We start from the raw sequence: 15,310 nt of genomic DNA, 5'->3' as shown, positions 1-15,310 counted from the left end.
AGAACTGCTTACTGCCATTTCCATAGCCTTCAAGGGGGTGAGAGCAGGAAGAGAGGAAAAGTATCACCTGAGGTCTCATGCAAGAGTAAAGCTCAGAGCCTGGTCTCAAGCAAGGACAGTATTGGGGGAAAACTGTGCTTAACAAAAAATGAAAAAGCCTTCTTTGTATAAAAAGGCCATCGTGATATCAATGGAATTCTTTCTTCTTAAATTGTTGGTGGAGACTGGCAGGCTAATAGCTAAAAGGCAGAGACACCGATGGCCCTAAACGATAGCTCTAGAGAGGATACTCTGATTTCCAAGAGAGCAGGCTGGTACAAGGTACACACTAGGGAGGACACACTAGTGGAAGCTCAGATGTGCAATCAGTGGGATGAGCGCACAGCTCTGCCTGGGCTGGGAGATGCTGGCTCAGTGGGACTAAGAACTTGCCTTCTAAGCATGAGCACCACAGACCCACAGAAAGCCAGAGGCTGTACAGGGCCCTAATTCCAGCACTGCTATAGTGAGATGGGAATCCCAGAAGCTCAAGGAGCCAACCAGCCTGTTGTACCGAGCAATACACAACAGGAGCTCTCACCAAGGTGAGAAACGAAACCGAAGTTGTCTTCTGACCTCCATAAGTGCGCTATGACAAACATATGCCTAAACTTAAATGTGCGTGCATGCACAAAGATAAAATAAAAGTGAATTTGAAGATGTATATAAAATATTTCAATAAAGTTATAATACAAAAAATGCATAGCAGTACATAGTGGTTTGAATAAGAATGACCCCATAGCTCATATATTTGAATGCTTAGCAATCAGGGGGTGGAACTCTTTGAAATGACGTAGTCCTTAACTACTTCTCCAGCACCATGCCTGCCATACCCGCTGTCATGCTCCCCACCATGATGATAATGGACTAGCCCTCTGAAACTATAAGCCAGCCCCAATTAAATATTTCCCTTTATAACAGTCACCATGGTCATGGTGTCTCGTCACAGCGTTTCAGAACAATGACTAAAACACAGTGCAGTGACATTGGATTTGAAGTTTTTTCTGAGTCTGATTCTCTCACTTACACCAAAAGATGAATAAAGTTAGAAAGCATTACAGACTAGCACTAGCAGCACTGGACTGAAAAAGATCGTCCAAATATACACCTGACCCCCAGTGCCTGCTCTTTGGAGAGAGGACAAGATGGTCACCCTCCTGGGAGCATGAACAGGGGAATTCCCTGGTGCTCAGAAAAATAATACTGAAAGGTTGCAACCTGCCCAGTCACATCAACATGGGTTGTCCTCACCTCCTTCCCTGCACACATATGTGTTGTTCTCATCCCCCTGGAAAACTCTGGCACCCACATTTACAATAATCATCTAATGAACTAGAGCACCTTCTTAGTTCATCTAATAAAACTGGAACTTCCGCTTGCTATTCCTACAAAAGAATATATAATACAAATATGTAGATCTTTTATGGAAAGGACAGACAGAAAAGAAAACTACATGTGCACATGAGAGAAACTATACACACAGTACATACATGTGAATGGGCTGGAAGAGGGCAGAGTAGGGTGGAGGAAGCAAAGAAGTTTAGAAGCAGGAGTCAGAGCAGAGACTGTAAGAACAGAAGGACAAGAAATGGAATACGGAAATGCAGAAAGACTTGTGGGATGTCCAAGTTCACTCCACTTCCTTCCTGCATCTTCAGGTCACCGGTTTTACTCTACCAATGAATAGATCACTGGGAATGGGTTACACTGGGAATGGAGTCATGCACACTACACACATTCAAATACCCATCAAACACAACTGAGAGTAGCTAGCAAGTGCTTTATATCACCATGGGATACATGAAGACTGAATCTGTCCCTATGAAGTTTATGCACTGAGAATACAAAATTTGACTACTTTAGCTCATGATATGGAAGTTTCATTTTCCTTTCGTTAAGAATGTTATGATAGAAGCTGGAGAGATGGCTCGGCAGTGTTGTAGAATATTATTTCAAGGTGCATTACCTTTGTTTATGCTCTTGAACATATGTTTAATACTGCAAAGATGTGTTTGATTAAATAAAATTCACCTGCAGTCAGGAGGCTGAGTCAGCAACTAGCTGACAGGAAGTTGTAGGGAGGAGCCAGATGAAGGGTTTTTAAGGAGGGGTGAGGCCAAGTGTGAGTTTTGTTCTTTAGAGGAACAAAGACTTAGATAAGTTCCCTTGGTAACTTTGAAAGAGTTGGTGCCTGAGGGAACAGAATTTACTTGCTGCAGCTAAGGAACAGCTGCCAGTAGCAGCAGACTTGCTGATTTCAATAGCTATAGCTTAACGGGAGGCGAGAGAATATGAGCAAAGAGGTCAAGACCATGATGGGGACACCCACTCAAACAGTTTACCTGAACTAATGGTAGCTCACCAACTTCAGCCAGACAGGGAAGGAAAAAGCATAGATCCAAACTAGTCCCTCTGAATGGGGGTGACAGTTGTACGGTTGGGGCAGATTGCGGGGCCACTGGCAGTGGGACCAGGATTTATTCCTATTGCTTGAACTGGCTTTTTGGAACATATTCTCTTTGGATGGATTCCTTGCTCAGCCTAGATATAGTAGAGAGGGCCTTACCTTCTCTGAAGAATGGACAGGGGGTGGAATGAGGGGGTGTGAAGGAATGGGAGGACGGGAGGGAATGGGAACTGGTATTAGTATGTAAAATGAAAAAGTTTGATTTCTATTTTAAAGTAAATAAATAAAATAAAATAAATAAGAACAATTGGCTCCAACGTGGGGCACAAAAATGTTATGTGATGTTTTACTCTTTTGTCGTTTTGGGGAGTCCACCACCCAGCTCCCAAATATACCACACACAGAGACTTATCCTTACTTATGGATGCCCAGCTTTAGTTTGGCTTGTTTCTAGCCGGCTTTTCTTACATTATCCTAACTACCTTCTGTCTCTGGGCTTTTTCCTTTCTTACTTCTGTATATCTTACATTCCTTCTTACTCCATGACTGGCTCTGTAGCTGGGTGACTTGATGTCCTCTTTCCTTCTTCTCTTGCCCCTCTTCCTCGTTTCTCCTATTTATACTCTCTGCCTGCCAGCCCTGCCATCCTTGCTCCTGCCTTGCTATCAGCCATTCAGCTCTTTGTTAGACCATCAGGTGTTTTAGACAGGCAAAGAATCACAGCTTCAGAGTTAAGTAAGTGCAGCATAAACAAAAGTGTAACACACCTTAAAATAATATTCCCAACACCACGGTTAAGAGCACTAGCTGCTCTTCCAGAGGTCCTGAGTTCAATCGGTGGCTCACAACCATCTGTACAGGATTTGATGCCCTTTTCCGGCATGCAGGCATACATACAGCAGAGCACTCATACATAAAAAATTTAAAAAGTAAATAAAAGAAAAAGAGGAAGGTTATGATGGGGCCAGCAAGATGGCTCAATGGATAAAGGTGCTTTCTACCAAGCTTGAAGACTGAGTTTGATCCCTGGGAAGCAAAAAACAGAAGGAGAGAACCAGTTTCCACAAGAGAACCTCCACACAGTGCATGACACTTGACCCACCACCCTTCAAAGGGAACTAAAAATACCTATCTGGTATGTGATTCTTCCATTTATTCCTGCATTTGGTTTTGTGATACTGGGGATCAAGCTGAAAGCCTTCCTTACAAATTAGGTGAGCAATTCACCACTTAACCACATACTCATTTCTTTGACATTGTTGAAACATAAAGCAGTTTTCCAAAGAAAAATAGGCTCTAAGCTATAAGCTATACTGAACCTTTCGTTCTGCTCAACTTTTAAAAAGTAGCCAAATTTGAGAAGAGTTACATATGTATGCATATACATCAGGTTTGTTGGCAGAGTCTTACTGCAGGCTGGCCTTGAAATTGCCTATAAATGAGGACCTTGATCTTCTGCTCCTCTGCATTCACCTCCCACGTGCTGGGTTCACAAGGCAGCAGGACCACACCCAGCCTGTGGTACTGAGGAGCAAACCTAGGGCTCTGTACAAGCAAGGCAAGCACTCTACAAACTAATTGGTGGAGTATCAATTATAACCTTAAAGTAAGTACAATTCAAAAAAGATTAAACTAACTGTTACATTCTTATTTATACACTGACTGCTAGTCATTTCAACTGACCCAAGCTTTAGCAAAGAGCTGTATTGTTTAGAAACGAAATAAAGCTATCCCATTGACATAAAAAATAGGGGTTTAAGCTGCCGGTAAAATAGCTGATTAAGTAATACTCATGAATCTCTGGTATTACAGCAGCTAACTTCTCACAGAATCAAGTAGCAGTTACATACAATCATACTCTTGCTTCACTGTCTTCTGTAATCACTGCTCACTCACTCTCAGAGGAAATGCCAGACTTAAAAAACAGAAGCAATGTTTTTTAATGATGTTAAAAGCATTCACTGCTGTTAAAGAAACATGGTCACAAACCTTGCTGAAGAGGCTGAGTGTTTACACTGGGATTCTGACTAGCTGGCTGGGCTGAGCTACTGGCTGTTGTGGCTGTAACAAGCCGGACATAATGAAACTTGCTTCCAGGCACTTGGATCTGCTGGACATTGGGAGCAGTTGCCAGAGGAATGATGGTCTTAAACTGTGATGTGCTCATCCCTCCAACAGTGATGGTCTGCACAGCCGATTTCACTGCCTGTCGAATAAGACACAACAACATGCCTACCATTAATCTGTTAACTCATATAGAACGTGCTCATAAGCTGCATCAACAACTTGTTCAGAAAGAAATGAAAAAGAATATTCAGCTGGAGCTGGAGAGAATATGGTTCAGGGGTCAGCACTCTCCAGAAAACCAGAGTTTGGTCCCCAGCATAAGCTGCAACTCAGTTTCCAGGGATCCGATGCATTCTTCTAGACTCCTCGGGCACCGGAACTCATACGCACAAAACCACACACACACACAACTTAAATTTTTTTTTTAAATCTTTGTAAGACACAGGAGAATAAGAAAAGTAGGGAGGGAGATACGGAAGGGAATGGGGAGGGAGATAGGAAGAAAAAAATTATAATCTCAAAAATAAAAGATTTTAAAATAAAAAATGCAACAATGCACACAATTTTGTTGCTATTAGATAAAATTTATGAGAAAGGTATAATTTTTGACTCTCAGAATTAAAAAGAAAATATATATGTTTTTACCAAATAAACTAACTATATTGTTTTTCATTGAACATATTCTGAAGAAGGACCATTCTGTTCCCATATCAAGTTTAGTTGATTCTGAAAAACTACAACTCCCACCACCCGGCCACACAAACCTATAGTGCCAAATACTGTTCAAAATTATTCCAGTTAATGGTTATCTAGACAAACTAATTGATTTAGGCATAACAAATCTGACTAAAATTTTACAAATCATTTCAATAATTTTCTCTCCTAGACAGTAAGCTGGCACTTCTCAGGAAGCTAACAAAACTTTAAAAGTAGTCCATAAAGCAACTAGTCTCATGAAATGCCCTGAGTTTACGTGACTCATGTTTAACAAGCATTGTCAACCCAAGCAAAGGTGAACTGGTGTGCAGGATGGACACTTGGCAATTTCAGCAATGCAGAGGCTGAGGCCAGAGGTGTTTGTCAAGGCCGCTGTGGGTGACACCATCAAATCCTACTAAAAACATTAGATAAATAAAATAAAGGTAGTTTGATCTCTTGTAATCTATTATTTTCTAAGGTATTACATACATCCCCACTTAGTCTATAAAGTCCTCACCCAGACAACCACCATATAGTAAAGAATCTAATGCACTAAATCACACTTTTTTCTGTCTCATAGGGACTCAGGGCAGAGCTCGGAAGTAGAATGCTTATTTAGCAATGGAGAGGCTTAAAAATGAGATGGGTCAGTAGTTATGAGCACTTGCTCTTCTTGCAGAGAAGCTAGCTCACGACCTTCCTTTATAGGGCCAGTTCCAGGGAATCTGCAGGCCTCTTCTGGCTTCTATGGTTACCAGGAATACACACAGTGCACAGACATACAGGAAGGCAAAATTCTCAGACACATAAAAAGAAAATCTTAAAGACAAAAACTTAGAATTTTTAAATATTAAACTTGTACATCCAGCACTTTAACCCACGAAGTCATCTTGCTGGCCCAAGTCTGTTTACATGTTGTACATGCACACATATTTAATTTAAAAGTCACTGTAGTCTCGAATCAGATCATTTAACCTTTTTTTGTTTCTCTCTCTCTCTCCTTCACCTTCTTTGAGACTAAATATTTTATGAGCTTTGGGAAAGTTGCTCAGCGGTACAGTTCTTACTTGCCTAGCATGCACAGGACCTAGACTTGATCCTGACATGCTCACACATAAATGTTAATATGATGTTAATTTTGCCACATCTACAAACTTACTTTTATTGTCCTATTTTCTCCATGTTTCTTACTTTACCTTTTGCCTCAAGAATTTACTGTTGGGTTTTCTTAAATGTGGGTCTATTGATAGGAAAATCAGGAAGGAAAGATCCTTGTTCTTAATATGCATCTAAACTGCTGAAGTCTTAATCTCAGTTTAAAATTTTTTGTTTCAAGATCGTCATATCAGGTCTAGGGACACAGTTCAATGGTCAAGAATTTGCTGAACATATGTGAAACTTGCAACAAACTGTCCTCTGACTTCCATGCACACCCCAACACACACACAAGCGCACATACTGAATATACTGCAATAAAAATTAAAACACCAGCAAAAAAAAGCCAGGCAGTGGTGGCGCACGCCTTTAATCCCAGCACTCAGGAGGCAGAGGCAGACGATCTCTGTGAGTTCGAGGCCAACCTGGACTACAAGAGTTAGTTCCAGGACAGGCTCCTAAGCCACAGAGAAACCCTGACTCAAAAAATCAAAAAAAAAAACAAAGGAAAAAAGAAGAAAGAAAGAAAAAGAAAAAAATTCAGACAACAGACTCAATGGCTCCCACTCCAGTCTACTCTTACTAGTTTACTAATCTCAGAACAGTTTATCAGGAAAACAACATCAAGGCAAAAGAACTGCCAACTCCAGGTTAACCTGGCTATTAGAGAAAATATGAGGTCAGCCTGGGTTACTTAATAAGATACCATCTCAAAAAAAACATAGTAAAAAGGGAGAATACAACTGTGATCATTAGGAATGACCATGTACAACTCCACAAAAAACTGTCAATCAACACAGAATCCTGAATACCAGTACATTACTGTGCATGGATCCTGAAAAAACAGAAAACCTGAAGAGACCAGTAACAAGCAAGGAAACTAAACCAGTTTCCCCATCAGTACCAAATTCTTTCTTCCCTCTTCCCAAAGTTAAGGGCAGGGCTAGATAGTTTCCCTGTAAAATTCAACTAAAACATTTACAGCACACACCAATTTTGCTTAAATTAGTACAAAAAATAATATAGGAATAATAAAGGAATAATAAATATAATAAATTACAATTATTATAAAAATAATAAAGGAATTCTTCCAAAGATATTCTATGTGACCAGTATTATTCCAACACCAAAAGCAAGTAAGAATAAAAAAAAAAAGGAAAAGAAAGAAACCTATGGGCAGGTATCTCAGGTATCTTTGACAAACATAGATGCAAAAATTCTCAACAAAACTACTAGCCCACTGAGCAAGGGGTATAGGTCATTAACACAGTGTTTGACTAGCAAGTGTGAAGCCCTAAGTTAGGTCCCCAGTAACCATGAAACAATAACTACAACACTAACAACAAAACACCTAGAAGTACTATCTACAGCACTCAGGTAGAAAAGAGGACTGCCATGGGTTGAACGCTAATCTGGGCAACACAGAGAACTCCAGGACAGCCTGAACTACAAAGTAAGACAGAAACTACAAAAACATACAAATCAGTAACTATATTGCAACCAACCATGTGATCATCTCAACAGACACACAAAAAAGAATGTTATGAAACTTAGTAACCCTTTGGAATAGAAATTTCAAGGAACAGAAGGAACTTACTTAAACATATAGAGTCTTGTCCAAAATTCTAAGAGATAGTTCTGCTGATAAGGAAGAACTGGGAACTTTCTTTCTAAGAATCTCAAACAAGAAAAAGAAAATGTTCACTGTCACTATTTTACTCAATGAAGTAACAAGTAGAACGACAGGGAAGAGAAACACTATATACACCGGGAAAGAGAGGAAATCAAATTGTCACTATCGGTAGATGACACGCTCTTTGGCTCTACCAGAAAACCTGCAAACCTAACTAACACTAAGTAACAAATCAAGCATTTCAGAACACACTGTCAACAGATAAAAGGCACCAGCACTGCTACAGGCCGACAGCAGCAACTGTCCGAGACTGAAATCAGGAAAAGCCATCACATCTACACTAGCCACTAAAACAAACCCACAATACTAATGCATATACTTAGCCTGGAAAGTGAGAGCATTCTACAATAAAAACTATAAAGCATTGGTTAAATGAAGCTGGAGCATAGCAGTCAGTGACATAACATGGGCTCAGAACATGTGATGCCTTTGGTTTAATTCCCAGTACCAAAGTATATGTAATGCACTCACATGGGGGAGGGGTGTGTGCAGGCACAACACAAATTTTTTTTTTTTTAAAAGACATGATCCCAAGCTGGTGTCAAACTGAGGCTTGGGTTGACCTCCAGCTTCTAGGCCAGCAGCCTCCACTGAGATTACAGGTGTGTGTGACCATGCTCCGTTTTATTCTCTACTGCCGACTGAACCCAGGGTTCAGGTACACTAGGCAAGCACTGGGTCCACTGAACACATTCCAAGTCCTGAAAGAAACAGCACACACTGGTCATCCTGCTAAACTTAAACTTGAATTCTAATAGTTCAGTTGTGGTCTTTGTGTTTTATAATTGCATATGATTGTAAGTGAGAGAACTTTGATATGTTTTCATATTCATCTTAATCCCTTATTTCGTTTTCTTGCTGGGCATTAACTCAGATCTGCAGAATTGATCAAGTATCAAAAGTAGGTATTCAACACTATGCTGGTACATGGAATATAAGATTTTCCTTCCTTTTCAAATTATGAGGATCCTACTTATGCAGTTTCAAATTTCTTTTTTTGTTGTTATCTTTTTTTCAAGACAGGATTTCTCTGTGTAGCCCTGACTGCCCTGGAACTCACTTTGTAGACCAGGCTGGCCTCGAACTCACACAGAGCCACCTGCTCTGCCTCCCAGTGCTGGGATTAAAGGCGTGTGCCACCACTGCCTGGCTCAAATTTCTTGTTACCAAAGTAGAAGATGGATATCATCAGGGATTTATGCGTCCACTGGAACTGTGGCAATCACTCTCTGTTGCTGTTTCTTCTAATTAGTTTTGGATGTTAAAACACTGGATTTAGGAAACTAAAATATAACATAACAAATAATTCTAAAAGAAATAATATGATTTCAGAACAAAAGATACACTAAAGGGCAGAAAATAGGATGAAATTGGAAAAACTTGTCTATAAAATGAGTTCTAGAACAGCCAGGACGGTTACACAGAGAAACCGTCTTGAAAAAACAACAACAACAACAAAGTAAAACATAAAAAAGCAGTGGTTCTCAACCTTGGCAATGCTTTGGCCCTTTAATACAGCTCCTTCCATGGTGAACTCCAGGCACAAAAGTATTTCATTGCCATTTCACATCTGGAATCATAAGATAAATATCTGATATGCAAGATATCTGATGTACAAAACCTGTGGGGGGGGGTCAAGACTCACAGGTTGAGATTCAATGACTTAAAGGAGAAATAAATAAAACAGAATATTTCATTAATTCAATGTCTGCATGTCTAATAAATACAAAATATCATGATTACTGAGAAAACACAAGAGAAGATTTGTCCTGCAGTGAGAAAGTTCTGGCATCTTGATTTCCACAGTGAGAGCAGTAATTTAGTCTCAGAGACAAAGAAGAGCGTGAGATATGTCCAAAATGTTAACAAGGTCGTCCCCCCCAAAATGAACAAGCAGCCTCCCCCAACAGGAAGAAAAGAACTTAATGAAAGGCCTAGGACACATCTCCTTATGACTCGCATCCCTGGGCTGGGCGGGAAGCAGCGGCAGGTAAGGACGACAGCTGCCGGAAGCCAGTTAGCTACTTTTCATAATTCCACTCAGTGATTCTCCACTCCTATCCACAGCGTGGAGTGAAAATATCTAACCTAGCCTACAGATTCTAACTTAAACAGGGTATGGAAGGAAGTCAGACATTAGTTTTTTTTGATTGTTTGTTTTATTTTGTTTTTAAAGAGGGCCCTTAGGTGCTTCTGAAGCACAGACAAGCCCGACTCTGACTGATCTCCCTCAGGTTCTACATCTTCTACCAAACTGTCTTCTACAACTCAGCAGGTCTCCTTTATAAATATGCAACCTCTTATTATTCAGAACAGTGACTCTCAGTCTAACTGCCCATTTGAATCACTCAGGGGCAGCTTCAAAATCTTGATATCAAACCAAACTCCAGAAAGAGTAAATCAGACACTCTGGGATGAGAATTTCCCGTGATTCTAATGTGCAGACAAGGTGAGGTGCACTGCAGACAGTAATTCTTCCAGTAGAGCCTTCAAAGCCAGGTGTGGTGGCACATGCCAGTAATCCCAGCACTCAGAAGGCTGAGGCAGAAGGATTGCCTTGAGTTCGAGGCCAGCCTAGGCTATATAGAAAAACTCTTAAGACAAAATAAAACAAGAATAGCCTTCTTCTCTGTATAAATCTTAGTCATGAACACACACACACACCGGTCTACCTGCAATCATTGGATTCTACACACAACTTTCACTGTTTTCTTTCTTCCTTAACTCCTTAAAATTAAACCCTTACTTGTATTTTAGCCCCAGTGTTCACCATTATGCATGAATACGCTGATTTCATTTGCGCGTGTATGCCTACTTAAGTAAGTTGTATGAGGTATCCCTATTTACATATTATATTGAGCAAACATTCAGTGTTTTTTTAATTTATGAATAATTCCAAATCAAGGAAGAAGCCAGGGACAAAAGATAATGTCTTTCCAGAGTCATAGGGTAGCATCTCACAGAGAAAAAAATGTTTTTCACCCAAGTGACTTTTAAAATAAATCTGCTTTGTATGTTTCTCTACACTGGTATAATGACATTAACATGTCTTAGGGAAGTAAGTTGGATACTTACCACCTTAGAATGAAAACAAATCATGAAAAGCTTTCAAATACTTCGAATAAAATGTAGTTTAGCTTCAAGTATATCGACAATATGCTTGGCAATATCTAATATACTTTTCTAGTATTGAATGGTGGCCAGCAAAAACTCGTATCTCCATCAAGAAATGGCTGCTTAGCATTTTATAACTACAAACCCACTACATGTATTTATTATTACCCAAGAGTAAGTTTATTAAATATGAACTGAAGAATAACTAAGTGCATCAAAAACTGCATCTATATTCACATGGGCCATAAATATCACCAATGATTACTCTGTTACCAAGTGTTTAAAATAAAATCTTTACTAGCAAAAATTCCTTGCTTGTGGTTGAGGGTGTCGCTCAGAGAGACACGGAGAGGGGGAATATGAATCCTTCATCACAATGCTTATAATCACACCTTGGAGGCAGAAGCAGGAGGATTTTGAGTCCTAGACCAGTCACCGAGTGCTACAGAGTAGACCCAGTATTAAACAAACAAGCAAAAAAGAAAGAAAACAATTTGATTACTAAATTAATTGTGTATTCACTGAGCACCTATTAACTGCTTGGGAATATATGAAAATTAAAGTACTTGAAGTTACTTGAAGACAACAAATGCAGCAATCACAGTATTTGGCATTTGTAGCTGAATTCCTTTTTTACCTTATTTGGTGACTTCAAAGGTGAGATGGCTATCTTATTTGGTGTCTGTGTTGTAGAATTTAAAGTTGATCCAATAACGCCACTTTCCGATATAGTTATGGTCTTTGATGGAGTTCCAGGAGTAGACTGTGAAAGAACCCTACCTGCAAATGAGAGGCAGCACACGGGTTGACGGTTGTTAGTAACAGTTTAAAGCCTTACACAACGATGACTTTAGTGCCACATATATCAATACATGACTTTAGAGACTGAGTTAGACCCTGAGGAATATAGTGAACCTAAGAATTATCAAGAATATGCTCTGAAACATAGCTATTTCCATCAGAGAGTAAGCTTGAGACAATTCAGGACTTTTGCTCCGAGCCTGCTTCAGCCTCTGTACTTCCCTGCTCCACGGCTGTCTTCCTAGCTGTACTTCCCTGTTCCACGGCTGTCTTCCTAGCTGTACTTTCCATGCACTACAGCTGACTTCCTATTTGAACTTAAATCATTCAGGGCAAAATTGAAATCCACAGTTCTATTGGGACACAGCTTTGTTGGTGGAGGGCTTGGTTAGCATGCAGGAAGCCAAGGATCTCTCCCTAGAACCTCAAGATGGGACACTACTCGGAAGGAAGAGACCTGAAGATTCAAGGTCATTCTCAGCTACACAGCAACAGGCTAACCAGGAATAACATCAGATTTTGACTCAAAAAACAAAACTTATACAGTCACTTATAAAAACAGCTACTGGGGTCCAGAGAGATGGCTCAGTGATTAAGAGTATTGCTACTCTTCCAGAGAGACAAAGCCAGAGCACAACACCCACATCAGGTGGCTCACAACTCCTGTAACTTCAGCTCTAGGGGATTCGATGCCCTTTCTTGGCCTCTGAGGGTACCCACACAAATATAACAACACACACACACGCACACACGCATACACGCACACACGCACACACACACAAAATAAAAGCTATAATTGAATGGACAAACCCGAACACTAATTTTAGAGGCACAGAAAGGGAAAGAAAATTTCATCTAGCTGCTCTGGCCAGATTCCACACTTTGCTCTATCTTGCACAATAACTCCTCTGAAATAACCCTGGGGAAATGCAGGGGGTTTGGATGACTTAGGGAACTGGAAGCATATTTCAATAGGTGAAATATCAGAAAGTTTTATCCTGGGAGAGAAAAGAATACAAAGCCATTCTAGATGTCTAATTCCCAAGGTCTGACTCTCCTTCCTTCACCTACCTTTACCCATGGTCAGCCCCAGCCCTAGATCTCTACTTTCTTGAATGAATATATGGAATAGTCACTACTGCTCTTCACTAGAATTCTGATGCTCCCCCACTTGGGGCACACAGTAGCACTGTACTCTGGCTTGATACCCTTTCCAGTCTTGAGGCTAATTAGGGTCATGTGACGACCACTGGCAACTGAGCTATGAATAAGCCCTTCTAGAGACCTTTCCTCTGTGTCTGAGGTGGGAGTGACCATGAGAGGAATCCCCTGAACTGCAAATGGACATTCAGATAATTCTGAAGTATGAATAACAAACAAAAAAAACCTTTTCTTTGAAACGATTTAGAGATTATTTTGGCAGGAAAATCAAGATTTTCCTGACTGACCCATGCTGCCAGGTTGAAGAAACAAAATCAACTGACCACATCAAATACACAGAAGTAAGGGGGAAAAGCCATTAAGCCTAGCACTATGAAAGAATTTCTGACAAAAATTTCCTAAGAGCACTCTCTCAACAGAAAGGAGCCTGAAGTCATCGAGGGTGGGATAATCAAACCCACTGCCAAGGAGGGAAGATGTAAGGATTTAAGAAGTGGAGACAGCAAGGAAACAACCTCTACAGTCCCTCTAACCCAGGTGCTAGGCTCAAACCTCAACTAGCGAGGCCAGAGAGAAGATGCAAAACCTAGCAGGATCAGACAAGGACGGCTCCTTTACACAAAGGAACTGAGCCGTTCAAAGCAGGAACGTTTCTAAAAGGAAATCAAGTTTTCTTAATTTATTAATTTAAAAACATTTTAGGACCTGTGAAATGGCCCAGTGGGTTTGACTCCTGGGACCCACATGGAAAGCAGAACACCAATCCCCACAAGTTAGTTGTCTTCTGACCTCCACACATCCACTCCATCAATCAACCAACTTAAAAACTAAGGTAATTTTTAATTTTCTTAAGTGTATGTGCTTTGCAAAGTAAATGCCTGAGGAATAATCCTAAAGTTTCAACAACCACCATTATGACGTTATTATAGCAATGCAGTTTCATAAAACTGTCCCTTGTCTTAGGTATTAACATTTCATATTAAATAGGTATTATCTTTCAAAAAAGATTCATTTTTTAAAAAGGTCTTATTTTTATTATTTTTTAACAATTGTATGTATTATAGCAATTGTGTGAGGTTTTTGAGTTCTGCTTTGTTTGGTTTTTTCTTGAGACAGGGTTTCTCTGTGTAGCACTGGCTGTCCTGGAACTCAAGACTGTAGACCAGGCTGGCCTCGAACTCAGCTCTGCCTGTCTTTGCTTCCTGAGTGCTGGGATTAAAGGCTTGTGTCACCACTGCCTGGCTTGTGTGTGTTTTTGTTTAACTGGTAACCAAATACTAAAAGTTAAGCAAAAAAAAAAAAGCCTCCTTTGTGATACAGAACTCATTGCTCAGCATGAGTTTTGAAATGCATGGTAAAAGATGTGGTAAAATTTCTTTTTAGAACTTAAAAAATTAAAAAACAGCATAGTCAATAATAATAAACACTGGGCTGGAGAGATGGCTCAGAGGTTAAGAGCATTGCCTGCTCTTCCAAAGGTCCTGAGTTCAATTCCCAGCAACCACATGGTGGCTCACAACCATCTGTATTGAGGCCTGGTGCCCTCTTCTGGACTGAAGAAAGAATACTGTATACATAATAAGTAAATAAATAAATATAAATAATAATAATAATAATAATAATAATAATAAACACTAATTATTTGAAAATATTAACATTAAAGTGATTTCAGTTAAACTGAAACTGACAGTAGTATTTTATGATTCTTAGAAAATAACATTAAGGTCACTTTTTTTTATGAGTACTGATACTGTTACGGTTGGTTTTATAAATATACTTATTTATGCTAAAGATTAAAGATGAAATATTTACAGGTAAAAACTTTAGTATTTGAGATTGCTTTAAAATAAACCTGGATGAAAGGAATAGTGAGTTTATGAAATAAGATTGGTCAAGATCTAATGACTGCTTAAGCTGATTTAAGAGTATAATCAAATTTCATCATGTTAATTTCTTTAAATAAAAAACTGAATGTATACAGGTGTGTAGGCAGATTTGCGACCTGCCACTAGGCCACATCTCCAGCTGTCTGTGTGTCTAAGTATGCATTTGTGCACGAGAGTGAATGCCCCAGGCCAGAACGGCTGGAGGTGCATCCTATGTGGATGCTGAGAGCCAAACTGGAGCAGTATGCACTGAGCTACCTCTCCAGCCCTTCGGAAAACACTCATATA

The 15,310-nt window shown here is 39.8% G+C and overlaps 1 protein-coding gene and 1 non-coding gene across 5 annotated transcripts in view; one reads left to right on the top strand and one right to left on the bottom strand.

Moving 5' to 3' along the window:
* Window positions 1-15,310, bottom strand: part of Lin54 (lin-54 DREAM MuvB core complex component) — a 66,917-nt gene that overhangs the window by 16,446 nt on the left and 35,161 nt on the right. For all 4 annotated transcript variants that reach the window (XM_085691585.2, XM_085691586.2, XM_048426844.3 and 1 more), the window contains exons 4-5: window positions 11,812-11,954; window positions 4,436-4,652 (exon numbers count right to left, since the gene is read on the bottom strand). In XM_085691585.2, coding sequence (XP_085547711.1) covers window positions 4,436-4,652; window positions 11,812-11,954 — 360 coding nt within the window. The remainder of the gene's footprint in view (window positions 1-4,435; window positions 4,653-11,811; window positions 11,955-15,310) is intronic.
* LOC125396443 (small nucleolar RNA SNORA40) lies at window positions 14,375-14,502 on the top strand. Its single transcript, XR_007230807.2, has one exon. It is a non-coding gene; the product is annotated as a small nucleolar RNA SNORA40 (small nucleolar RNA).

Source organism: Myodes glareolus, chromosome 8 (assembly GCF_982192425.1).
Source record: "Myodes glareolus chromosome 8, mMyoGla1.1, whole genome shotgun sequence".
Lineage (NCBI taxonomy): Eukaryota > Metazoa > Chordata > Mammalia > Rodentia > Cricetidae > Myodes > Myodes glareolus.
Note: the sequence above shows the minus strand (reverse complement) of the source record. Positions and strands in the feature narration are given on the sequence as shown.